Source organism: Amblyomma maculatum, chromosome 1 (genome assembly GCF_055883805.1).
Source record: "Amblyomma maculatum isolate TAMU_Amacu chromosome 1, ASM5588380v1, whole genome shotgun sequence".
Classification (NCBI taxonomy): domain Eukaryota; kingdom Metazoa; phylum Arthropoda; class Arachnida; order Ixodida; family Ixodidae; genus Amblyomma; species Amblyomma maculatum.
The window spans coordinates 98,848,082-98,875,575 of record NC_139344.1 but is presented as its reverse complement, the minus strand read 5'-3'; the positions used below and the strand labels follow the sequence as shown (position 1 = coordinate 98,875,575).

At 47.2% G+C, this 27,494-nt stretch overlaps 1 protein-coding gene across 1 annotated transcript in view; it reads left to right on the top strand.

Annotated features, from left to right (window-relative positions):
* The first annotated feature begins 1,004 nt into the window (after window positions 1-1,004).
* Window positions 1,005-27,494, top strand: part of LOC146203288 (uncharacterized) — a 56,840-nt gene continuing 30,350 nt past the window's right edge. Inside the window, exon 1 of the mRNA XM_084588652.1 lies at window positions 1,005-1,616. Within this exon, the coding sequence (XP_084444778.1) occupies window positions 1,041-1,616 (576 nt within the window). The 5' untranslated portion in view covers window positions 1,005-1,040. The remainder of the gene's footprint in view (window positions 1,617-27,494) is intronic.

The following is a 27,494-nucleotide window of genomic DNA, read 5'->3' as shown; positions in this document are numbered from 1 at the left end:
AAAGTTCGCCGAAGAAGCTAAATTTTGAAGGCTGCCTGCCGTGACGACAAATTCGCTCGAATTCGCTCAAATGGCAGGGAAATGTTAGAAGCGATTAACTGTGTCCCCTTTCTTGTGAATGTCTTGTTAGCGCTTCGTCATTTTTTTTTTTTGAAAAATGTTGCACCAACTAGCCCAGCAAAAAGTTCTTCTTGAAAACATTATAATTGACCAGATGAACGACTTCCAATCCACATATACTAAAAATAAAAAAATAAAAGGTTAGATTTGGTTTTAGGTGGTTTAATATCCCAAACCGACAGGTGTTATGAGAGACGCCATATAGTGAAAGGCTCCGCGAGTTTCGACCAACTGGAGCCATTTAACGGGTAGTGACATTCCGCTGCACAGGGTAGCCTCGTGTTTCACCTCCGCCCAAACATAGCCACAGGCAGCAGAAACAAACCCGGATTCACGGGACCAGTAGTCGAGTGCCATAACCAATAAGCCACTGCCAGCTGATAAAAAAAAAAGAAGAAAAAAACAACAATAAAATATTTTTTGGTGAAATGCTTGCGCGCTCTTCCTTCCGGGTGTATCTTCGAAGCTGGGGTAACTGAACACTGTTGCAACATTATGATTGCGAACAGAAACATAATATTCTGGAACAATATATATATATATATATATATATATATGTATATATATATATATATATATATATATATATATATATATATATATATATATATATATATATATATATATATATATATATATATATATATATATATATATATTTATATATATATATATATATATATATATATATATATATATATATATATATATATATATATATATATATATATATGTATATGAAATTTGCGCCTATGTTTAAATGATTAGCTCTGCCATAGTTCCCAGAAATTACATGCAGAAGCAGCAGAGTTGACGCTCAGAGGGCGTCAAGAGACAAGGACATCAACGCAGGGGCGTCTTCTTCGGACCGGGAATTTCGTCGCACCGTCAGTGGGCTTGGCAGCACTGGTTCAACGACAATGACCAACCCTATTCTGTTCTTCGCCCAGGTGCTGTTGATTTGGTCTGCTCTAGGCCAGGCCAGCAACGAACTCACGGTGAAGCAAGACTTCCTTGCTTGTAACAAGCCCGACAACTGTGTTCATCGTGAGCTTTTTCCCGCCGAATCGCCAGCGGTTGACGAACTCCCCTGGACAGCGCAAGGGACAAGGACATCAACGCAGGGGGCGTCTCCTTCGGACCAGGAATGTCGTCGCACCGTCAGTGGGCTTGGCAGCACTGGTTCAACGACAATGACCAACCCTATTCTGTTCTTCGCCCAGGTGCTGTTGATTTGGTCTGCTCTAGGCCAGGCCAGCAACGAACTCACGGTGAAGCAAGACTTCCTTGCTTGTAACAAGCCCGACAACTGTGTTCATCGTGAGCTTTTTCCCGCCGAATCGCCAGCGGTTGACGAACTCCCCTGGACAGCGCAAGGGACAAGGACATCAACGCAGGGGGCGTCTCCTTCGGACCAGGAATGTCGTCGCACCGTCAGTGGGCTTGGCAGCACTGGTTCAACGACAATGACCAACCCTATTCTGTTCTTCGCCCAGGTTGGTGAAAAGCGTTCTGTAGCTTCTATAAGAGACGACTGTCGTGGTCTGCTAGTGCTGCCGAGCACACAGGCACTTTGTGTTCTTATTGCTGACATTTGGAATACAATGGCACTGCTGTGGTTGTGTAGCGGAGACATTGAAAACGCAGAAAGAAATGTTTGAGCAGTTACTTGAAGGCCAAACTGCCTTGCGAAGTGACATGGATCATTTAAAAGAGCAGGTAAACAGGATGGAAAAATTATTCAGCAGCATCCAACTGTCACTAATTCAGTTGGAAAAACGGCTTGGTGACACTACTCAGTTATCGGATACCAGTGAGCAATTTCAAACTAGCCTGCAGTCAATCGAAAAAGTCATGACCTTTCAATCTAGGAAACTGACAGATTTAGAAGACCATAGTCGGCGATCGAATCTAGTCATTTATAGTATTGCTGAAAGCCCTGATGAGACGGTACAATCATTAAAAAAAACTTGATAAAGAAGTCTTCAGTGATAAACTTAATGTCAAAGTCGAGTCTATTGGGCGCATTCACAGGCTTGGAAAGCAAACCGGGAAAAGACCAGTCATCATATATCTCCAGAATTTCGCTGAAAAGAAAGCAATACAAGAAAACGTAGCGAAACTTAAAGGGTCTGGTATCTTCATTCAAAATGACTATTCCCATTCAACTCTTAAGAAACGCAAACTGCTATGGGAAAGTGCAAAGGCAGAAAGGGATGCTAAAAAGGTTTTTCTAGTGAATGATAGGCTAAAGATCGAAAAAGATGTTTTCGTGTGGGATGAAACACAAAACAGGCGCGTTCAGATTACGATTAGTCATGTTACGGAATCTCAAGCTGTAGAATGCGCGGAATCTGAGGCATGACGTCACTATGAAGTTCATAAGAAACATGTACGTCTGCTGAACATAAATGCTTGTAGCGTCACAAATAAAACAGGCTCCCTTGAAATAGCATTACTTCAACACGACCCTCACATCACCATAATAAATGAAACATGGCTTCGCAATGAAATAAGCGATGACAAAAGTTTTCCACCCTCATATCAGGTATTTCGAAATGACAGGTCATCTAGGGGTGGTGGTGTGGCTGTGCTGATTAAGAATCAAATAGATGCTTTGATGCTAGACTTTGTTGACGATCTTAAATGTTTGTGTATATAAGACTGACATGCTGGGGTTATAGTTTTGTTGTTTACGCTGTCTACAGGCCTCCGGATTCGCCACCTAGCTGTTTAGGGAAACTGCAAGTGCATATGTCACAATTTCAAAAGAGCAGAGTCCTTCTAATTGGGAATTTTAATTTATCTGGGATTAATTGGGAGCTACTTCAAACATGTTCGCATCACAACCGAAGTGTCGATGTCATGTTTGATATAATGCTAGCGCATGATTTGATTCAAGTGGTGGATAAGCCAACACGTGTACATGGTTCGAGCAGACCTGTTTTAGATTTAGTATTCGTAAAACGTGATATCACTGAATATTCCGTGCATGTTGAGCAGGGGCTCTCTGATCATTACCTTGTGGGTGTTTCCTTTTCTCTTTCAGCACATAAGAAATACCAAAATTCCTCTCTTGAATCATTTAAAGATTACTCCCGTGCCAATGACGCCTGCATTGTAGAACATATTGAAAGCTGTCTACCTGAATTCGATGACACAGACGTCTGCGTCCTGTGGGATCGATTTAAGCGCATGTGCCACTACTGCATTTAGAACCTTTGTGCCGAGCAAAAGAAAGAAAGTTAACAGACACCCTGGATAACACGCGATATCATACACCAGAAGCGCAAAATAAAACGTTTAAAGAAATAACGATCGCAACCTGGCGTGATCAAAAAATTACAGGAGACTCTCTCGCAATCAGTCCGTGTTTCTAAAAATTACTATTTCACGACGTCTTTGCCGAACTTTATAAAGAACGCACCTGAAAAGTTCTGGAATTATATAAGCGGAAAAATACTGTTTTATCTAAGATATATCGGTCAACAGTTCCATATTTACAGAGCAGAGAGCCATTGCGCAGCTTTTTAACACCTACTTTCAAAGCGTATTTTCAAAGTCAAGCTCATGTACCCCTTCAGCCACCCAGTTTTACGACACAGAAGTAAATTTTGTTTCTTACGCTGGTGTATTTTCTCTGCTTCTGAACTTGAAAACCAAAAAAACATGTGTGCCCGACAACATTCCAAACACCTTCCTACGGCGATATGGAGAACCATTGGCAAAGTTCTTGTGTGTACTTTTTAAAACATCCTTGCAAATTGGGAAGTTGCCAGATGACTGGAAGACCACCCGAGTCGTCCCTGTACCCAAGAAAGGTGATCGTTTGCTCTTGGCTAACTACCGCCCTATTTCCCTAATTTCTTCGTGTTGTAAATTAATTGAGCACGTTGTTGCAATCGCATAAATGAATTCTTAAATCTGCACTCTGTCCTATCTAAATTTCAGCATTGTTTTCGTAAATGTTACTCGACAGTAACCCAAATAATAGCAAGAGTTCACTCGCTTGCATTTGCCCTAGACAGTAATGGTCAATTTGATCTAATATTCCTAAATTTCAGCAAAGCATTTGACAAAGTCCCTCATGACAAATTAATCTTAAAACTTAAAGCAATTGGCCTTCCTGACATGTTGGTTACTTGGATTTCAGACTATTTAACAAACCGCAAACAGTATGTGTCAGTTAACGGAGAGGAATCGGACGGTCTTGCAGTCACTTCTGGAGTGCCACAAGGGAGTGTACTCGGGCCTTTATTATTTTTTATTTACATTAATGATATTGTTGAAACAGTTGTTCCTGGCGTGGAGATTCGTTTGTTTGCAGATAACTGTGTGCTGTACCGGAATATTAGATGTTATAATCACCAAATTGATCTTGAGACTTCGCTAACTAACCTCCTTGCATGATGCCAGAAAGGGGGCATGGTCATAAATAAAGAAAAGACCAATTTCCTTCGCGTGACACGTAAAAAAATATATTTCTTCACAGGTATCACCTTGGGAAATCACCATTACATGAAGTATCCAGTTTTAAATACCTAGGTGTTACATTAACTAACAACCTGTCCTGGAATTCAAAGTTTCAGTGCATCACTGAGTGTTGCACTGAAAATTTATTTCGGGCTTTTTTGTCGGATGTGTGGCGTGGCGCCCAGTTCTCTTGCGTGTGTTTCCTTCATTACTTTGTTTTTGAGTGTTTTCATCACTTTGTTCATCGCGCAGTTGCCCCCTTTAGATGCATGTTTCTCATTCTGCATTATCACTTGTGTCGTGTTATTTTCTTCATTTTTATGTATTTTTATTGTACTACTGGCGTTTCCAGCAAGGTTATTTGTCATCCTCCCCCCCCCCCCCCCCCCCCTGCAATAATGCCTTCGGGCGCTGCAGGAACCTGTAATAAATGTAATAAAGAAATAAATGTTACGAATATCTGCTCATCCGCATTTCGCAAACTATGTTTTCTGCGAAACAAACTTTCGAAAGCTCCCGCTGCAGTTAAATTACTCGCCTATAATTCATTAATCAGGCCTAAGCTCGAGTATGCATGCGTAGTGTGCGATCCTTATACTAAATCCGATGTTAAAAAACTTGAAAAAATTCAAAGAAAAGCCATAAGATTTATGTATTCCAAGTTTTCGCCGTTTGATTCCCCATCTGCGCTAATGAATATTAACAATATCCAACCCCTTGAGGCAAGAAAAAAAAAAATATCCGTCGAGAGTTCCTTTCACTGCTCATAAATAACGAGCTGGCGCTTGATCCCGCACCCTACGTATCCTTTTTAACTACACGCCCTACACGTCATCATCATCCCAGTGCACTTACTCCATACGTTGCTCGAACTGACACATTTAAATTTTCCTTTTTCCCACGTACCATAGCAGAGTGGAATCTTCCGGCACAATGATTGACAGCGCATAGTCATGCTGCATGTTTTGTTTCATTTTGTTCATTTTGTTAATTTTTCTTCGTCTTTTTGTATTTGTAATATCTACTTGTGTATTTGTTCTGCTCGGATCTGTACAATGATCTGCAGTATGAAATAAAAATAAAATAAGAAAATGTCCCGAACTAAGAGACATGCTTGCTGTTGGAGTGCCGTGTTCCCTATCTTGCGCGAACTGTGCAGAAACCAAGAGAGGCTGGAAAAGACATGGTTAAATGAGCTTGATTCTTCGCTTCTATTCTCTAGCTTTCATCGTGTATTCTTTTGCGAGCACGTGTCTCGTTAATATTCCTCCGAGTGCAAATAAAATATTGCAGCGCAGTACCAAACATTTCTTGCTGAAGTGCAGTGCGCACTCCGCTTTTTATCTCTTGCCGGCTTGCCGCTTTTTATCTCTCGACCAGACAGCTTCTTAATCTTCTTTCTCTCTCGTCACCGCTCGTTGCCCTTCCCCATCACTTCTCCCTCCAAACACTGCAGAAGGGTGGCGGATCGGGCTAGTTAGTGCAAGTATCACATTTTTCAAAGTGATGAAAGAATACGCGGACGAAGCAAGAAGCTATCGTGAACAGATGACTAGTCAAAAGTAAAAGGCGATTGTTCTCCCTTACGTCGGCCGCGTTTCTCGCAACTAAACTAAGGCAGCGCAGAAAGCGGACGCGAGAGTCGTGTTCACGGCTCCTTATAAACAAGCTCAGAAAGCCCTACTCTTCGCTCGAACAAATAATCAAACACTAAACGGCGTATTGTCGACTGCGTAGATTGCATTGTTTACTGTATCCCTTTCTCTTATGGCACAAAGTATGTATGCCAAACGTGATGTGTCTCAACGACGGGCTACACCAGCACAACAATAATGTTAGAAATTCTTCCGGAAGCAACCGGGGCATTCACTGCAGTACGTGCGTCTTTTAATAAAAGAAAAATGGCGCACTTGTGTTCCACTGCTTAATTAGCGTCATATAATTGGAGCAGGTCGAGATCAACTTACCCGGAAGATTTTAAAGGCACTGAGAATAGCATCGCTGGGAAGTGCAAATGTGAGCTGACCTACTATATATATATATATATATATATATATATATATATAATTACAGAACACAAGAGGTCGAGAAAAATAATTAATTCGTCGCGACAGTACTTAAGTAGTCCGGTAAATTCTGTCTTCCGACGGTTTTTTTTAATTGAATATTTAAAGTGAATTAGTCTTTTTATGATGTTTTCATTTTCATGCAATTGTAACTAATAGATAGTCCTGCACTCTTTCAGAGATCAGTCATGAAATGCGATTACAGACACGAGTTTAAGCGGCACCTTTTCCAGGGCTTACTTTTCTCTATCCTGAGATTTCCTTATAAAGTGCCACACTTAGATGCATTTGTAGTCATTTATGTCAGAACGAGAAGGCTGATTTTGTTCTCTCTCTCTCTCTCTCTCTCTCTCTTAGGTTTACACGTCATATTACGGTGCCTCGTCTCGAGCGGCGCTTAGACGGTGTGGCTGCTTTTATTATCGGCGCGTTCATATTTCACAGTTGCATATTACACATCAGGCGACGCAAAGAGCCACACCACACCTTCTGCCCTCGCCGTACTCTTCTCTTCCACTTTCAGCCTTAAGCTCCCGCTTTTGAATCTTGCGCCGCCACCTTCCTCACTACAGCCGCACGCTCCTCCTCCACCGTATATTAAGGCGAAAGCCTTTAATGGCTCATACTGTCCTGGACAAAGTGTGTCCCGCTTTTGCAGCGGCTGTCGCGTGGCATTCCTTGGCGCGCGTTCAAGTGTGGGATTGCAGATGGCAGAAACGTTAGACAAGATAAGACTTTTGGAGGAAAGGCGCAGTATCTGTCCCACTTTCTCCGAGAAGTCTGCGTTTGGGCGGTACGCCATCGCTCCTGTCGCGTGGCATTCCTTGGCGCGTTCAAGTGTGGGATTGCAGATGGCAGAAATGTTAAACAAGATAATACTTGGAGGAAAGGCGCAGTATCTGTCACACTTTCTCCGAGAAGTGTGCGTTTGGGTGGTACGCCACCGCTCCTGTCGCGTGGCATTCCTTGGCGCGCGTTCAAGTGTGGGATTGCAGATGACAGAAACGTTAGACAAGATAAGACTTTTGGAGGAAAGGCGCAGTATCTGTCACACTTTCACCGAGAAGTGTGCGTTTGGATGGTACGCCATCGCTCCTGTCGCGTGGCATTCCTTGGCGCGCGTTCAAGTGTGGGATTGCAGATGGCAGAAACGTTAGACAAGATAAGACTTTTGGAGGAAAGGCGCAGTAGCTGTCACACTTTCTCCGAGAAGTGTGCGTTTGGGTGGTACGCCATCGCTCCTGTCGCGTGGCATTCCTTGGCGTGCGTTCAAGTGTGGGTTTGCAGATGGCAGAAACGTTAGACAAAATAAGACTTTTGGAGGAAAGGCGCAGTATCTGTCACACTTTCTCCGAGAAGTGTGCGTTTGGGTGGTACGCCATCGCTCCTGTCGCGTGGCATTCCTTGGCGCGCGTTCAAGTGTGGGATTGCAGATGACAGAAACGTTAGACAAGATAAGACTTTTGGAGGAAAGGCGCAGTATCTGTCACACTTTCTCCGAGAAGTGTGCGTTTGGGTGGCACGCCATCGCTCCTGTCGCGTGGCATTCCTTGGCGCGCGTTCAAGTGTGGGTTTGCAGATGGCAGAAACGTTAGACAAGATAAGACTTTTGGAGGAAAGGCGCAGTATCTGTCACACTTTCTCCGAGAAGTGTGCGTTTGTGTGGTACGCCATCGCTCCTGTCGCGTGGCATTCCTTGGCGCGCGTTCAAGTGTGGGTTTGCAGATGGCAGAAACGTTAGACAAGATAAGACTTTTGGAGGAAAGGCGCAGTATCTGTCACACTTTCTGCGAGAAGTGTGCGTTTGGGTGGTACGCCATCGCTCCTGTCGCGTGGCATTCCTTGGCGCGCGTTCAAGTGTGGGATTGCAGATGGCAAAAACGTTAGACAAGATAAGACTTTTGGAGGAAAGGCGCAGTATCTGTCCCACTTTCTCCGAGAAGTCTGCGTTTGGGCGGTACGCCATCGCTCCTGTCGCGTGGCATTCCTTGGCGCGTTCAAGTGTGGGATTGCAGATGGCAGAAATGTTAAACAAGATAATACTTGGAGGAAAGGCGCAGTATCTGTCACACTTTCTCCGAGAAGTGTGCGTTTGGGTGGTACGCCACCGCTCCTGTCGCGTGGCATTCCTTGGCGCGCGTTCAAGTGTGGGATTGCAGATGACAGAAACGTTAGACAAGATAAGACTTTTGGAGGAAAGGCGCAGTATCTGTCACACTTTCTCCGAGAAGTGTGTGTTTGGGTGGTACGTCATCGCTCCTGTCGCGTGGCATTCCTTGGCGCGCGTTCAAGTGTGGGATTGCAGATGGCAGGAACGCTAGACAAATGAGACCTCAGGCTTTCGCCTTTCACTACTTTAGTCGCTAAAGTCCCTTGTAATTTTTTTTTTCTTTCTGGCTGTGACTTCCTTGCGAGAGTCACAGAAGTCCTTCGTCGACTCCTTCACCTGCTTATTGAGTAACCTCGAAAGGAGAGAGGATACACCATGCGTTTCAGCCAACTTGAGCCAAGTGCTAAATAAATCCCTCCGCGGTGGCTAAGAGTCTAGAGCGCCCGACTGCTGAACCCAAGGATGAGAGACCCAATCCTCGCTTTTCGATGGAGGCGATAAGAAAGGCGTTCGTGTGCTGTGCGATATCAGTAAATTTTCCGGGGCCCTCCACTAAGGCGTCCCTCATAGCATGAGTCGCTTTAGGATGTTCAACCATATGAACCTAAATCAAACTAAGTGCTAAATAAGCTTCACATTTAAGAACGTTAAGAGGACTCTCAGGATCCTAATTTTGCCGTTCACCAAACTGTCCCAGACGTCAGCGTTCCTTATGACGATGAAAGGTTGCCCAGACCGAACAGAATTTCGTGCCCCTGGTTGGTCTGGGCCATATCTGGGGTGCTCTTAAGCTTCGCTTTTAAGTTTAGGGTGCGATGGCGTTGAGGGGGTGCTTACGGTCCCAGCGCTGCCACTCTCCAGACTGCCCGAAAGGTTTGTGTATGACCATAGCGGGTTGTGGAAGCACGAGCAGAGTCTTGCGCCCCATGTTGGTCAGGGCTAAATATGTAATATGGTGGCCTCCTGGGGTCACCTTATCACACCGGTAAGGCCGACGCTACCCAAACCAGCAACGAGCGCCTAAGAGCTGCGCTGCAAAGTGTATGTATCCTCAATATTGAGCATAATGCTTCCAATCGACAAGTTCAAATCTCCTTTTCGGGGTATGACAAGTTGTATGGACTGGTTCACTCAGTCAAAGCCAAAGGAAAAAGACAACCAATATGTGGAGGATGGAAAGTGTACGGCCATTGATTTGAGGTTGCGTACACAAAGCGCAGATAATTATAAAAGCAGAATATAATATTCAGCCTTCAGAATCCCACGGCTTTAGAGGCATCACCGCAATCAATATGCGTTTGATTCCTTAAAAGAAAATACCTTAGCGGTGCGGTGCGCTTGGGCACCCAAATATACAATCTGTGTCATTATTTTAGAGTTCTCAATATTCTGCGAATAGAAATCGTACAGCACTAATCCCGACCAAGATGAGAGGAGGGCTCATTTTATAGCGTAACACCAGCGTTGAGGAGCACACACATATACGCTGAATTGCAAATATCCCGTACTGAACATGGGAGTCGAAGAGGGCCGGCTGCAGGCGTCGGCCACCTGCCTGGCATGCACATTAACGAGTGTCATAGCAGCCGGCTTGGAGTTGCATGAACGCGACTCTTCTACCGTCCGAGGACATTACAGGGGACAAGTTTCTTTGTAACACGACAATGTGCCTAACGAGCAGCAAACGCTCGGCCAAATTTCTGGAGCGGAAACCTCACCCGCCTTATCGCACTCTTCTTTCTTTCCCGAGAACTTCGCTGAATTTCCTTTGCCGCTTGCTTCCGCATCAGGCGCTGGGCTGTGCACTGAATTAGTTGGACGGCGAGCGGGCAGGCGAAAAAGCATATGGCTTGACTTCATTACCTGTATTCTTTATAAAAACGCACCGCTCACAGAAGCCGCGATCGCGATGGCGCTCGGCAGGCCGCTCCGGGAGCGTAGAGAAAGGCCACCAGCGACGCGCCGAGATGTACGTTTCTGTGATTCTCGTTTTCGCTTAATAGCCTTAAAAATCCGCCGTTTATCTCAAACCGACGGTCCCAGATTCTGCGCTTCTTTTTTCTCTCCTCCTGATTCGCGGAAGGATGCGGAGGAGAGAGAAGAGCTTTGCATAGCCATTATGCGCGCCGAAGAAGAGCAGATCGGGGAGCAACAGCGCTCCCTTTCTTGCCTCTTCTCGACCGTCTGACCGTGGCACGCCTCGGCGCCGGAGTGCGGGGGTACCCCGACAAGTTCTTTCTAAACGCGCAATCTCGCATCGCAGCGCATATTTAAACAAGATTAGGAACGCTCACAGCGGGCTTCTAATTAAGATGTTCCGAGGTGGACTTGCAAATGCATAATCTCGCTCCTCGCAGAACAAAGCAAAAGGCCGGGAACAACGGCCACGGAGAGATGGGAAAAAGTTCCTCTCTCCGCTTATCCTACACCTTCCAAAGTCCACCCGCTCTGCTTCCTCCGCTTTTTTCTTTCTACGCTATCTCTCTTCCTCCTGGCTCACTCTACAGATTTTCTGCGCACAGTCATCGGCTCTTTTCCGAGTTCTTTACAATCTCGCCCTTCGCCAATCACCATTTGCCGCAAGGCCAGCGAATAGTAGTCGAGCGCGGCCGCTCGGCCGCAGTACGCTTCCCCTATACGAGCGCACGTTCGCAGTGAGGGCGGAAAATTTAATTAGGAGAGCTTGTTCTCGAAGCAAGAAAAAAAATATATAAGAGAGAGAGAGAGCACGTCTTCATTTCATGCCATTCGCAGCACAGCTTTCTATGCGTGATAATTCTCATGCGGACTGCTCTACACTTTAATTCAATGGCGTCTATTCGCCGCGCTCCTGACGATATGCTTCTCAGCTCATTTCGGAACAATCATAGTTGATATTATCATACGAAAAGCAAACGGCCGGAACGGGCTTCTTTTGCTGCGCGTCGTTGCGTTAGGGAAAGGGCAGGGACATGCCGCGCGTCGTTCGTGCACGTTTACGGATTCGCGAGACCAGCGAATAAACGGCACCCCATGCACATCGAGAGGGCCGAAGCGCGTGCAGCTTTACGAGCAGCGCGCGGGTTGTTGTACGGTGGTGCCGGCGCTTTTCCGCTTGCCACCGAATTTCGGGTGCGAGGCTCGATCTGGATGCAAGCGAGCGAGAAAGTAACAAAATAGAGGTCGCCTCAATTAACGAGAGCTTATGCGCTCCAGATGGTCGCAACTCGCTACACTCAGCAAGCCAGATAGAGAGAGAAAGAAAGAGGACGGGCGAGGGGCAAATAATGTGCGGCACAACGATGTGCTTATCGCGTTTACGTCTTCTTCCCTGTCGTCCTCCTCCTTAAGCTCTGGGGCTTTCACCGCAACGAACTTTGAGCGGTACGCGCGCGCGTCCTCGCGAAGAAGACACGAGTCGGTTCTTCCCAGAAGGCACAGCGTATGCGTGAGCTCGAGCCGTTAAGGATGAAATTGGTAAAGCTTGAACGCTGCCCAAATTCGAAAGAGCATTCAGGAAATGACTTGTTTAACAATGCAGCGCGTATTCCCCTGCTTTCAGAAAAGACAAGGCATTACGGATTGCGAATAGTCTCTGAGCGCTTTAGGAACGTAACCCTAGCGTGAGAACGCCCGCGTATTTCAATACTCGCTGTAAAACCATGTTTTCGTTTCTAGCAACGACATTTTCTACCTATTTCTACTATACAGAACGCAATTTGATCCTCAAAGTCCGCGCAGAACACACACACGAACCGAAGCATGCGTACACGTGTGTGCGTAATTATTTGTTTATTATTTTATACTTTTTCCTCTCTTTTACCTGAGTGCTTAGGTGTTCCTGTATGCGTATACGCATTAAGAGCGCCCCCGAATTTATTTTCCAACGGTTTCGCCTCACTGCTTCACTGGTGTAATAACAGTTGTTAATTGCTGAAATTACGCCTCTGTGGTGTAGAAGTGTACAATTTTGAGCGTCGCATTTATTATTCAAAAATGCGTTTTTATATATAGGCTGGTAGACAATTTCTAAGTCGTTCTATCTTTCTTGTCAACGGGGTCTGATGGCCAAGTTTATTCTCCCGTGGTCCTTGAAATAATCGCCCATCAATGTTATTTCAGGCTGACTTGAAGGAGAACCACTAATTCATTGTTATTCCTTCATTCAGAAAGTGAATACTACTTCCCACCCCATTCTACAAGCCTTGGATAACCTAAATCTTCTTTAATGATTTCGATTGAATACCTGATGGCGATATCTAATTCCGTAGACACGTGACCTTTACGTTATGAACGCATGTGTAATTGTTTGTTTATTTATTCAAAATACCTTACAGACCCCAATTAGGAGCATTAAAAAGCGGAGGGAGGCGCGGACAAATGGTAAATGTTTACATATATATACAGAATAGAAATAAAAATGAGTATAAGACGCCAACGAAAGACAGAGGAAATGAAATAAAATGGCAGCCCAAAAACCATCCAAGATTACAGTGTGTAATACGAAAACTTAACATGAGAGAATACAGCACAGAAACAAAAAAGTAGTCATGAAATGCAACCTAAAATTATGTTATAAAACACAGCGGAGAAGTGTAAATCAAAATGGCAAACTGCGGAAGGATCAGAAAGGGGGAAAAAAACTGCGTGAGAATTGATAACCGCGTGTAATTTTGATAATTTTGTCATGATAACTAATGGCTGAACAACGAGTTGCGAAATGTGTCGCGGTTAGCTGTTATAACAGCGTTTATTCGCGGGACCCGTCCAGGATGTTTTCTGGGCAAATAAAGAAATGAATGAATAAAGCTAGGAAGATCATTCCAGAGTAATACGGCCCGCGGTTGTGCAGATGAATTGAATGCCCGGGTAGTATACCACTGACTAATGTGAAACTAAGTAGGTTATGTAACTGTCGAGATGTTTGTGAAGGAGCAATAAATGGAATGGGACCCGAGATGGTAGTGTGCACATATCTATGAAGTAAGCAAAGAGATACTGAACGGCGAATACATAATTTTTCAAAGGTAAGGTCACTTTTTATTTGTGTTATGCTTGCGCTGCGGTCATAGTTTCTTGATATTGCCAGGGGGCGCTCGCAGCGAAAGACGTTGAAGTGGCGCTCGGAGAAAAAGGACGAAGTGAATCGGCTCCGGACTAGAAGGACGTACCTAAAGCTTGGACCTTATAATTCCACCTGCACCGGCTCTGATAGCCTAGCCCTAGTCGCCAATATCGTGACAATATAAAACAATTGCGGCACGGTTCTGAATAGCTTAAATCATGTTAGTTTAGTACTGTTGATGAGTGTGCCAAACAGATGACGCAAACTCAAGTTGGGGACGTACAAGGCTTAGGTAGGCGAATCTGTGGATGTTAGAAGATGATTTTCGTAGATTTCGACGCAAATATCCTAGCGTTTTAGAAGACTAAGCGCAGACGCCTGTGATATGAGAAGACCAGTTGAGGTTTGCGGCAAGATGAACGCCAAGGTATTTGTATGGTAAGGCATGTTAGATAAACCTAGTTATAATGTCCCCTATGTAGTAGTGACCCCGCAAGGGTGGAAGAACGGACTAGTTGGTAAATCATCTTGGAAAGCAAACTAGCGCCCTTCAAAACAAAGACACAGGAAGAGAACGACAACACAGCGCTGTGTTGTCGTTCTCTTCCTGTGTCTTTGTTTTGAAGTGCGCTAGTTTGCTTTCCTAGTAGTGACCCCACCAGAGCACATTTATTGCATCGCTCTCCAACGTTTGATTTCCTAGCCACATCGCCAGGATGGCAGACACGGCTGCATTGGAGAGGCGCAGCCCTCGCGTCAGAGGCGATGTTCTTATCACTTCGCTTCATCGTGTCCCTCTCGGATCGCCCTTCTATCTTAAGCTGAATGACGTTCCATGCAGGATGACATATATTATTGCATGTGGATTCCTACTGGGACATAGATTAATGTTGGACTCTGTTCGAATGGCCGCCGTGCTGCATTAACAGAGCGGCTATTTTCCCCGAAAGTGTAAATTTCAAAGTGGAAAAAGGCAAAGGTAGAATACCGGAATCACCAACGCAAGCCGTCTCCACAAGAGAACTGCGGTGAAGTTACCTGCGTTTGTGCGTTGACGATCTTTGAGGCTTCACCAGATCGTCACCACTTACTTGTAGAGTGCTTCAGCGTACAAGTAGCACCAGTTCTCTGATTCGAGTGTGAAGAAAAAAAAATGTTCCTTTTATAGCCCTATTTTTGTAGACCAGCACATTTTTTCGCTGTCGACAAAACGTCAGGAGAGCCACAAAAGAGAACAAGAGAACAACACTAGAATCCACCAAGAGCCAAAATCTGATGGTTTTCCGCTGAAATGCGACCTGTGCAGTCGTAGTTAGACGCTGTGCACCGGAAAAGAATGCACTGCCCCCCCCCCCCCCCCCCCCCTTGGTAATTTAGAATGCGAACGGCGATTATGCGGCGCTTGTTGCTGTAACTGCGTTAGACGGAACAGCATTTGTGTTTCCGTGTGCGCTTTCTCCACTACTCTGCCGTGAAGGGTCCCGAAGGCAGGCCATTGCAACAGCTTGCAACGACCAACCTAATTTCGGATAAGTATATGCGCGCTTCCTACTGGTGTCGCTAGAAAGCTTCGAGCCCTAAGTGCAAGCAAATCGATACACTTGTTTAAACCAGATCGCAGTTGCTGGCGAAACTTGTGGCTTAGAAGTTCATGGATACCGTACTTGTGTTCGCGAAATAGCAATCTGGGCAAAATGCGCTAAAGCACGACTGAGTCCTTAGGTATCTTTAGGAACAGGGCTTTGTCTCTATATGAACAAATTTTAAAGAGTTGCTCAAAAGCAATTAATCAATGCTGACAAACATTAATTGTGTTTCTCTCTTCTATGTTACTATTTGGAGTCATGAGAAGTATTCCGCTGCTTATTTTTTGACATGCTTATGGATTGCTTTGAGTTTACGATGTACCGCATGTGCATCCAGTTCTTTTTTTGTTTTTGCTGTCTTACTGATGCTTTACATACTTTGTTTACTATATTGCTCTGTTAAGTTGAATTTATGTGCAGCGCAATAATGAAGTGTGATCGCGTTAGGCATTACCACCATTTGTCACAGTTTCCTGTTTGGTCTTTCAGAGAATACTTTATTTACTAACACAAAGAATAATAATTTTTTTATTAATTATGTTAATCGACCAACAGTTCCCTTCGGTGCTTCTTATGTTTGAGGGCGTCCCGCCAGTACAGCGCCTTTCTTTTGCCCTGTCAGAACCGGAAAATACAGCAGCAAGTCGACAACATCGATATAACCTCTCTATAAATTTCAGCGCGGGGTATTCTATAGCCCCTATATCGCATTCAGACACTCCTTCGCTTGCAAAGGCACTCATTACCAAATTGGAGACAATAAACGACAACACAGCAAAGCGATGTTTCATTCCCTTTTCTTCCCAGTTCTTCGGCGAGGCAAACGCAGCTGTTACAGCAAATACTCATCCCTAAGTATGAGGCAGTTAGCGCGGGACGTCCTGAATTGCCGGGCTTCGCATATCAGAATCCACCGTCACTCTCAGACTAAGTCCGAACAAACGAGGCACCTTTTTGCGGGCTTGATGCGAAGGACACGCGTGTCGTAAGTGCAGCGATCTTTGGCGAAATGCGAAGAGATAGGATCTAACTAGCGTGTTCCCTACGCCGTCGTCGGGGAGCTCATGCGCCGTCTGCTGGATAGAAGAAAAGGCGTTGAAAGTGTGCTCATGTTGAGTGTCCATGTGACTGCACGTTGACGACCTACACATTGCCCGGCTGCTACCACCACCGTAACATGTCGCCCATCGCTCGCTGCGGCTGCTGCCACCAGCGGCGTCGCTTAATCCAACCCCGGCAGCGCAGACGTCACGCTTTCGCAACGCCGCAGATTTACGGCTCCGCTGCTGACGGAGCAAATTGCGTTACCTAAGCTTGTCTCAGGGACGAACACCTGATTAGCGGTCACATGGGGCAAAAGCGCGCGCCTTGTTCTTCTTTGGTCGCCGTGTCCGCGGTGCCCTCGCCCTCTCCGGTTCCCGCTGGGGATGTTGAACTCCCGCAAGATTTCCATTCTCAGCCCTTCACCGCCGACGCGTCGATTCATCGAGGGCGCTGCGCGCGTCATGAGCGCCGGTGCGTACGCGGCTGAACGCCGGCCGCCAACACAAAGACGTCCCTAATGAAGCGGGAACCGAAGCCAAGCGGCGTGCCGCTGCGTCAGGCACCTCGACCAGGCCGGCCCGGGAAGCGACGAGGAAAAAAAAAGAAAGAAACCTAGTCATCTCCCGATGGCATTCCTAAAAAGGCTTCGTTAGCACAGAATTCTGATCAATTGAAGGTGACTGCCCCCATTTTCGTGAACGCGAGTTCATATCCTACGTCCATAAAAGAGACATAGCGCGTGCACGAGATGGCAGGAAGTGGGCTTCGTCCAGCTATTTAAAAACAGAACCACCATGCAAAAAGCAAGCAAAGCCAAATGGGGTTGTCTAGGCAGAAAGCCTAGTTGGCTAGCCTGTCCGCGGGAAGCAGTATGAAGGTAGCGAAACGTGAAAAGGAGGAGTAGAAAAGCCATACGTGTCGTCTCTGTTAGCACGCGAACGCAAAACATAAAAAGAAAAAAAGTGCACTGAAGGTTTTCTTTTAGAAGCCGGCGAAGCCACCTCGCCTTGAAATTGCGAATACTGAGGTAGCCTCTCGGGGCAGCTACGGTAGTCTTTCAGCTGTGCCACGTCGACAAGAATTGTGTTCGGGAAGACGCTCTCAACCGTATGTAACAGGACAATGTTCGCTCGTAGCGGCACAAAGATTGGGCGTTACGTGGAGAAGAAAGGATGGATAAAGATAACAGATGGCGGCTTGTCTTTCCAAAACACCAGATTCTAGCTACATTCTATACGGATCGATTGTCTATTTACACTATAAAACTCAACTGTCCTTCTGGCATTGGCCACTTTCAGAGACATATCCGCTGCTTGAAAGCATCCCTGAGAGGCGATCTGACCATTGACTGGTTGACGACTGGCCCTCATCATTAGCTGCGTACCAATATTTCTTTTTGTTTTAATGAAATGCTTCATCACCGTCGATGTGGCTACCCACCATAGGCTGTAAGTCTTATGATTGGCACTTTGCTGCTTTGGTCTGTATTAAGCTGCCGCAACGTTGACTTCCCTTCAAATGCAAAGGCTAATAACACCTTATCGAGCATGGCCCCATGGTACTGCGTGATGGTGTATGAAGCGTCCTGGCAGTGTACGTTCTTAGCAAAGAAATAAAAAGCAGAGTCCGCTCTTCGGTGAGCACATTAATCTGATGGGTACAGATAGCTAATTTCTAATGGCACTGCTGTGACTCGATAGACAGAAGAATGGTTGGATGGTTGGTTTGTTGGGTTTACCGTCCCAAAGCGACTCAGGCTAGGAGAGACGCCGTAGTGGAGGACTCCGGAAATTTCGACCACCATCGCACAGCACACGGGCTCCTTGCTTTTTGCCTCCACCGAAAAGCGGTTGCCGAGGCCGGGATTCGATCCCGCGTCCTTGGGAACAGTAGTCGAGCGCCGTAACCACTGCGCTACCCCGGCGGGTAGACAGAAGAAAGTATTATGATTACATTATAATTACGTACATGAAGATTAGTTGCTCGAATTATTTATCGCAATTGCAGCTGCTTTCTACTGCGTAAGGCTGTTTGCGTGCATGCATTAAAGGGCGCATTTGGAGTCACAGAGCACTGCCAATATTCGACCGCAGCAAGGCTAGCGGTAAGTTGCTGCCCTAAATAAAAAACTGATGCGTGAAACTCGGAGTATGATTTCGAATCACCTTGAGTAGTGAGGCTCCTAATTTAGGAGCCGGTGCATGACGATGGGCTATTTGTTCTCCCGTGGATAATCTCTATGTAAGGACAGTGGGCTCTTCATCTGGATTAGATATGACAGTGCGTCTTCGCTAATCACGTTATTAGAAAAGGCACACGGAATTCTTGCGTAGGCAGTCCCAGAGTTTTTCATTCATAGGTAAAAATACCAATGCAGAGAAAGTGTGCCTTTGGGAATATCCTCGATGTTCGCGATAGTTTGCTACTAGTGCAAAGACACAGCATGTACAGTAGCGGGTGAAAAAGATTAGCACACCTTACGGATCACCGGATCGCCGGAATGACAACTCGTGGCGCTGCGATTGACGAAGAGGCTGATAACGAGAGTGCCAAGCCGTTCCCATTCCTCAGTATTAGGGGGCTTCAGCGAACTGTATGAAGGGGGGGGGGGGAAATAACATAACATAAACAAAAAATGACCCATCCTTGGTCATGACGACTAAGATAAGAAGAGATTCCATTCGCACAGTGAGGGCGGCACTTCGACGCTGGGACGGTGGCTTGTTTGATAAAGATTTCTTCCTGTCGCCTGCCCCCTGTTAGAGGTGGGAATCGGGTGCCGCTGGACGGATCCTCCGCCGCATCGAAGCCCGCTCCACCTAGGAGGAAGAAGTGCCGCTGAGCGAAAGAGTTGGGAGTAGAAGGACGAAGACTTGTTTATTTACATTATTACGAGGAGTAGAGAAGAACTGACGATGCCCGAACACACACTCAATTTTATAGCGTTCGTGTTTCCCCAGGTTCCCTAGGTGAAGGGTGGGCTCGTCGTTGAGGGAGTGTCGTTATAACTTTAATGTCACTTACAATAATACACTTTCACTCTCGTAGACACGCCCCCTCGAAAGTTTTGGCTTGATGGTGAGGAGGAAGCCGTTGTGGCGGTGTAGACGGCAGCACACGAGGAGCTCTGGTGTCTGCCGGCGTCTCATCGTCTGGGACACACCTACGTCGATCGGTGTCTGCATGCCGGCGTCTCATGGTCTGGGACACACCTGCGTCGAACGGGCCGCCGCGCGCCGTCAGCAAGAAGAAGTGGGGAAGCGCAGCCAGCGACGACTCCTTCTGTCACTCCGTTGGAATTCTCAGAAGAGATGTCCGCGTGGCCACTTTGAGGGTACCGACCTATGCGGGAGACACCGGTAGCATTGGAACCTTTTTGTTCCAGTTGCCCCATAGTTGACCGCTGTCGCTGACCGTTGGAACAACCCCGCGTTCCTTTCCGGCTTTCTTTTGTGATGGCCACTTCAATTAGCGTCTCGCCGTCGCCGTTCCTGACCGTTCACCTCTTTCGGTCGGGACTTCTTGCCTTGATGGAAAAAAGCGGCAGCTCCGCGCCAACCCGTTGTCGCCATCCCTAACACCCCCCCCCCCCCCCCTTCCGCTGCAGAAATGAGAACGGCCCGATAAGCATGCCAGGGAACCACAGTGCCGCGTGGTGAGGTATCACATTGCTGCGCGCTTGTGTTTTGTGCTAATATTTTATGCTCGTGACTGCACAGTGCAAATTCACAAGAGTGCGTTCAATATTCGCGACACTGCGTGAATGATGATCCGTGGCCGGATATGAATGTCTGCAGTTTAGCCAGACATTAAGGCGGTCAGATATAGGGCGCAACCTAAATATAGTTCAAAGACGCCACAACCTGCATGGTGCTTTTTTTTTTTTCTGCGAGAAAGCTTTTGCTTGCAGGTGACGTGTATAGTAAGTGTAACATACTTTTTGGGGAACAAGCCGCACCCATAGATGGCCTTGAGAAATTTGCAAGACTCACCACGTACGCTTATGTACGAGCATTGCAGTACTACTGCATGCGTATGAGGGAGTACTTTGTATAAAATTTCGAGAACTGGGGCTCCAGAGCAATAGCTCGACGGAACTTAGTTCTTTTATCTTCTCCAAACGGGGTTTGGCCTGCCACACACCGGCGTCGTTTAGCCCATGCGTAGGGAGTTGGAACCCGCATTGACCTTGTTGCTGAGCGTGGGCTTATAACATGCCGCATAGATTGTCCTTGCTCTGTTAATGTAGACAAGCTCGTCATTTTGGTGTGTCCGTTGAGCGCAGAGCGAAACGCGACCTACAGCCCTCTCTTGGCAGCAAATCGTTTGGTGTTCGCGGTTCGGAGCAGGTGTTGTTTGCTACTATAAGAGACGCACGCCAGTATTAATGCGAACAGTCCTCTCAAAGAATAACACGAGTGCGGCTTGTTCTTATCGCTGGGAGCTGGAACTAGAACCGCCCAAGGGCAGCTCTGAAAGCGCAGAGCAAATAGGCGGTGGTGTAGATTCGCTATTCAGTAGCCCACAGGTGGTCTTCAAACAACTGCGGCTTGGCGGTGGAATCGATAAATTAGGTGTACAGAAAGCTAACCGTCCTCACGTTCTCCTTGAGCTGTTATCGTTAGACAAAGCGAGAAAGACTCGAGTTTCGATTGAATTTCACAACGCGTTGGGCGAAAAGGGAAGGTAGCCAACCTCGCTGGTAAGAAATTTTCTAAGTTCTGTTTCTTTAAATCGTAATTGTTCTCAAGCGCTGTTTTAAAACTTTAAGTGAGTACGCAAGGTAGATACCTTAATTACATACCTAGAGTTTGAAAACAGCGCGTGTGTGATCCAGTTGCGTTGCAAGCAGTTTTACGTGAACTCCATCTCAGCCACGCCTCCAGATCGGATTCGTTTGAACGCGAAAAAAGTTGGGTCTCTGCACCCGGAAATTATTTGCACAGAACCACAACCAGAGAATAATGTAATCAAGTCGTTTTATTAAATGGGGCGCTTTATGGAGTGTCGAAGAAGACGACGATTGTGGTAGTAGTATTGCAAAAAGAATGACTTAATGTGCACACATAAGAACGAGAAAAATTTTGGGGATAATAAAACTTTCTTTTTGGAGATAAGTCAACAGCCTTACTTCCTTATGGCAGCGGCTCCTTTTGGGGATCCTTACTCGCTTAAACTGGGCCCTCACCGAAGTAAACTCGTAAAGCGCTCCCAAGCTAAGGAGGAGAAGGAAGAGGTTTTAGGCGCGGGTTGGGGAGGTGTTCTCCTCCTCGCTGTGGGTTCCTCTTCTAAGCCCGACGAAAGGCGGCTGACCGACGATCTCGTTCGTCGACCTCTTCAGCCCGCTCTGCGACTGGGAGTTGAACCTCTAGGCCGGAACTGAGCAACGCGGCCTCCGACTGCGATTTGGTACTTAACTGCAGGATTGTCTTGATTACAAGAGTATAAGACGTAGGGTATGTCTGTCCTTTGGTGCTCGCAAAGAGAACAGATGGGACACTCAAGGTTCCCAAGCATAAGCAGTAATAATTTAAGTTGTAGGTCTCAATTTCTCGCAGTTTAGTCTTTTGGTGCATAAAAGGGAGATGGCGCTTACCCCCTCCATTATTACCTCCTGACCTCACACATATTGATTAACATACAGTCGTAAGCTACCACATTCTACTAAAGACCACAGGCACGACATCCACACTTTGATCGCGACACATGGACGCGCCTGTGTGCTCCTGTGCTGCCTACTGTGTCTTTGTTCCCTACACTGCTGTAACCGCAGCACAATGAGGAGATCGTTGACATCGTGGAGCCAAGTCTTTGAAATCATAAAAAAGAACATGCATTTCATCTGCCTCGAAAATGTTATTCAATAAAGTTTCACACACCGACGCTGACTGTCCAGGCTTCGCTTCAAACTGAAAAGATATTTCTGCCATGGACATTAAATTGCCGGCTGTGTAGTACGTCAGAGATTCTTCATTCATGTTTTACTCTGTGCCGTGGTGCTATGTTCTTCTGGGACATCATCATCAGCCTGATTATACCCACTGCAGGGCGAAGACCTCTCCCATATTTCTCCACTTAACCCGGTTCTGTGCTAGCTGCATCCACTTGACCCCTACGAACTTCTTCATCTCATCCACCCACCTAACTTTCTGCCGCCCCCTGCTACGCTTTCCTTCCCTTGAAATCCAGTTTGTTACCCTCAGCGACCATCGGTTATCATATTACACCGAAAATTTAAGAACGATATTGAAAGAAACCATAAAGTCTTAGATATTAGCCGGTTGATAAAAACTGTTGTGCCTCGTGAATTTATGCTGATGAAAGTATTCAGTCTGTGAAAGAGCCATATGATGGACTGAGATGCTGAATGGCAAAGGATGTCGAAATCAGGTTCTGAGAGCACTGCGCTTTGCCAACCGAAGTATATTGTTACGTATATGCCCTGCGCGCTGCTGGATGTTGAAGAAGAGGACGATAAACAGTAGTGACGCGAAAGAAAGACGAAGCTGAAGAAACCGTTGGGACTTGCCTGAACATTTGCTGTGTTCTCCTCTACTGTGCTGTGAACGCTTGCCCATCACCTGCTGTGGTTTCCTGTGCTAGCCTTCTGCCCCGTATCAATATGCTGCGATAAAAGAACGCCCTGACTAGCTGCGCTATCTCGACGCGTGTTTGCACCTTCCAGCCTTTTGGTATTTTTGATGATGTGCAGTACGGAGGTATAGCCGGCTTATATTGTGCAAAGAGGGGCCTTGAGGTAAGGTTATGTAAAAGATTTTCATTTCAGGCTTAATGTTCATGTATTAAATGGGTCAAAAGTATGTAAATGGTATAGGCGTAGCTTCGGAGTTGAGGTGCAAAAGCCCCGGTTTCGATTGATGTCATCGCACCTCCGTGTATATAGGTATATATAGCGCAGTGCAATTCATTAATATATATATATATATATTAATGAATTGCATGCGCTATATATATATATATATATATATATATATATATATATATATATATATATATTATGTGGTGTGGTGGTGGTAACAGGTTCCACCACATAATTATATATATATAATTATGTGGTGGAACCTGTTACGCCGTCCCATGATCTACGCCGGCGCGGACGCGAGATTGTTCACGTCCAGCGCCTCAAACCCTATTACGACCCTGCCGTCTTGTTCACGCCGTAAGTCGCCAGGATGTCTCCTCTTCGTCCCGCGGGTAATTGTGAAGAGGAAGAAGTGCACAAGAAACATGCCAGTCAGTGGCATCGTGATCGCTGCGCGTGCTGGATCTGCCTGTGTTCGCTGCCGCTGTGTTCGAAGCTGATCTGCTCAGTCCTGCTGATCAAGTCCTGTTGATCCGCTGAATAAACCCCCCATTCTTACATTTGTTGGAGGTGCCGGTCAAGATCTATCCTCTCGCCCTGGAACTCCGCAGCCGTACATTACCACCTCCTGCGATGCCTGAGGACGTCAACCACCAAGCCGTACAAGTTGGCTCGGCCATCATCTGTCCCGGCTCCCTCCGCCAGCGAGACCCAGCCATCTTCAGCGGCACTGACGACCACGATGTCGAGGACTGGCTCACATCCTATGAACGAGTGAGCGTTTACAACAAATGGGACGCGGAAACAAAGTTAAGCAACGTCATTTTCTATCTCACCGGCGTAGCAAACCTATGGTTTCGAAACCATGAAGCGGACATTCCATCATGGTCCGCGTTTAAAGCCAGCTTCTCTGAAGTCTTCGGCCGACCAGCTGTGAGGAAACTCCGCGCTGAACAGCGCTTGCGTACGCGGTCTCAGCAAGTTGGCGAAAATTTCACGAGCTATATCGAGGACGTCGTCGACCTGTGCAAGCGCGTTAACCCACACATGTCAGAGGCCGAAAAGATCAAGCACATTCTGCAAGGCATCGATGACGATGCCTTTCAGATGCTGTCGGTTCGAGATATCCGCACCGTCGCACAAGTGGTCACACTGTGTCAAAGTTATGATGAACTGCGGAAACAAAGGGCCATAACTCGCGCGAACACCATGCACTCTGAGTCCCTTGCTGGCCTGACAGATGCATGTGAACATTCTGCGCTCCTACCACAAATTAAGAGCTTCATTCGGGAAGAAGTTGCTCGACAGCTCTCCCTTATATCATGCCATCAAGAACCTTCCTCACACCTAGCTCCGAGTTTGCGCCACATTATTCAAGAACAGGTAGCTGAATCTCTTCCTCCAGCCCCTCAACCCATGCCTGTTACAGCGCCGTTAACATATGCGGCTGTTGCGGCCCGACAGCCACCTGCATATGCTCCACCGCCACCAGCCTACGTTCAGCCGCCTCCTGCGCCTGCGCGAGAACCTGCGCAGTTTATGCGACCGGCTCCAAGACCACGTAATCCCTGGCGCACGACGGATAACCGGCCAATCTGTTACACTTGCGGGCTTGCTGGACACATTTCTCGTTACTGCCGCAACCGTCTCCCGGTGTCGGCACCACCTACTCATGGTTCTGCATACTGGTCTCCGACGCCTCAGTATTCCGCGCCTACTGAGCCTCCAGCTCGCCCTCAGTTCTCCCCAGACCGCTCAGCCATGTCCGACCGCCGTTCACCGTCGCCGCGACGCCGCTCTATCTCTCCGATGCGACGTCGACAGAACGCTTCACATGAGGAAAACTAGAGGCCGCAGTTCCTGAGGCGAGAACTGCCACCCAGTCGAACTTCCCAAGTCCTCATCTGTCGCCGACAAACCTAATTGAAGTTTTCGTCGAGGGTGTTGCTGTCATGGCTCTAATTGACACTGGTGCTGCGATTTCGGTAATGGACGCAAAACTGTGTCGCACTTTAAAGAAAGTGAAGACGCCAATTGCGGGACTTTCGTTGCGAACGGCCAGCGCTCAGCATATCAAGCCTTTAGCAGCGTGCACCGCTCGAGTAGTTATCCAAAATTCCCTTTATACGATTGAGTTCGTCGTGCTGCCAAGTTGCTCGCACGCTGTAATTTTAGGCTGGGATTTCCTGTCGCGTCATGCTGCTATTATTGATTGTGCTCGAGCTGAAGTGGGGTTCTCGACTATGCCCGATGCCTTACCAGACGCTGATCAGTCAAATTCCGGTGCTAAAGCCCTCGTCGCCGAAGATATCGGCCTTCCTCCCTGCTCTTCAGTGCTTGTTCGTGTCGCTTGTGCATCTATTAGCGATGACACCGTTCTCTTCACACCAGCCCATACTTTCCTGCGCCGCAAGTGCCTTCCATTGCCCTACGCAGTGCTCGCTATTTCCGCTGGCTTTTCCATGTTATGGGTCTCTAACCCATTTAACTCCCCTACTGCTTTGCGCCATGGCGAATGTCTCGGAAGTATCCAGCCAATCGCATCTCTTCTGATCTCTGAGGAACCTGACGACTCGCCGCACTGTGCCGTGACTGCGCTCAGCCCCCCTTCAATTGCGCCCGCTCCCCCCTCTACAGACTTGTTCCTCCGTTCCATCCATGCCGATCTTCCTCCAGAGCAGCGCACTCAGCTTTTGAACCTACTACATCACTTGCGCTCCTCCTTCGACTCTCATCAAAGTTCTTTGGGTCAAACTTCTACAGTCACTCATCGCATCGACACCGGCACTCACGCACCACTACGACAGCGTCCCTATCGTGTGTCTGCAACCGAACGCCAGGCTATAGAAGAGCAAGTCGACCTAATGATCCAGAATGGCGTGATTCAGCCCTCAAGCAGCCCTTGGGCCTCACCTGTTGTCCTTGTAAAAAAGAAAGATGGTTCTATCCGCTTCTGTGTCGATTATCGCCGCCTTAATAAGATCACGCGAAAGGACGTCTATCCTCTCCCACGCATCGACGACGCTCTCGATTGTTTGCAAGGCGCCGAACTCTTTTCTTCCCTAGATTTACGTTCCGGGTACTGGCAAGTCCCCATGGAAGCGGCTGATCGCCCCAAAACTGCCTTTGTAACTCCCGACGGCTTGTACGAATTCACAGTTATGCCGTTTGGCCTTTGTAATGCTCCGGCAACATTTGAGCGGATGATGGACACCATTTTGCGTGGCCTAAAGTGGAAGACATGCCTCTGCTACCTCGATGACATTGTCGTCTTTTCTCGTGACTTTGACACACACCTCTACCGTCTGAAGCACGTTTTGACCTGCCTATCTGATGCCGGACTGCAGTTGAATTTGACAAAATGTCGTTTTGCCGCCCGCCAGCTCAACATTCTCGGCCACGTTGTTTCCAAAGAAGGTGTATCTCCAGACCCTGCCAAACTTCGTGCCGTAAGAGCCTTTCCCAAACCGACTTCCATCAAAGATCTACGTAGCTTCCTCGGGCTGTGCTCTTACTTTCGCCGCTTTATTAAGAATTTTGCTTCCATTGCTGCTCCCTTGACAGAACTTCTGTCTGGCAGTTCCGACCTTTCGTCGTGGTCACCAGCGTGCGACGATGCCTTCAATGCTTTACGACATATCCTCACGGCACCGCCTGTCCTACGTCATTTCGACCCCACAGCGCCTACTGAGGTCCACACAGACGCCAGTGGTATTGGTCTCGGCGCTGTGCTCGCTCAGCGCAAAGCAGGTTATACTGAATACGTGGTCGCCTATGCTAGCCGTACACTCCCGAAGGCTGAATCCAATTACTCTGTCACTGAAAAAGAATGCTTAGCGATTATTTGGGCTCTTACTAAATTCCGCCCTTACCTCTATGGTCGCCCTTTTGACGTAGTGACGGACCACCATGCGCTTTGCTGGCTTTCCTCACTGAAAGACCCGTCCGGCAGACTGGCAAGATGGGCTCTTCGCCTTCAGGAATATGATGTCCGCGTTGTTTACCGCTCTGGCCGCAAACATCACGATGCCGATGCACTTTCCCGCTGCCCCCTTACAGCTGAGGTCGCGAGCCTTTCCCCCTCCGACGATTCCCCGCCATCGCTTCACATCAATGACATGCCGTCAGCGCAGCGGCAAGATCCTTGGATAAACTCTATCCTCGATTTTATCTCCAATCCTACAGCTGCTTCTCCATCGCGTGCTCTCCGCCGCCATGCTTCCCACTT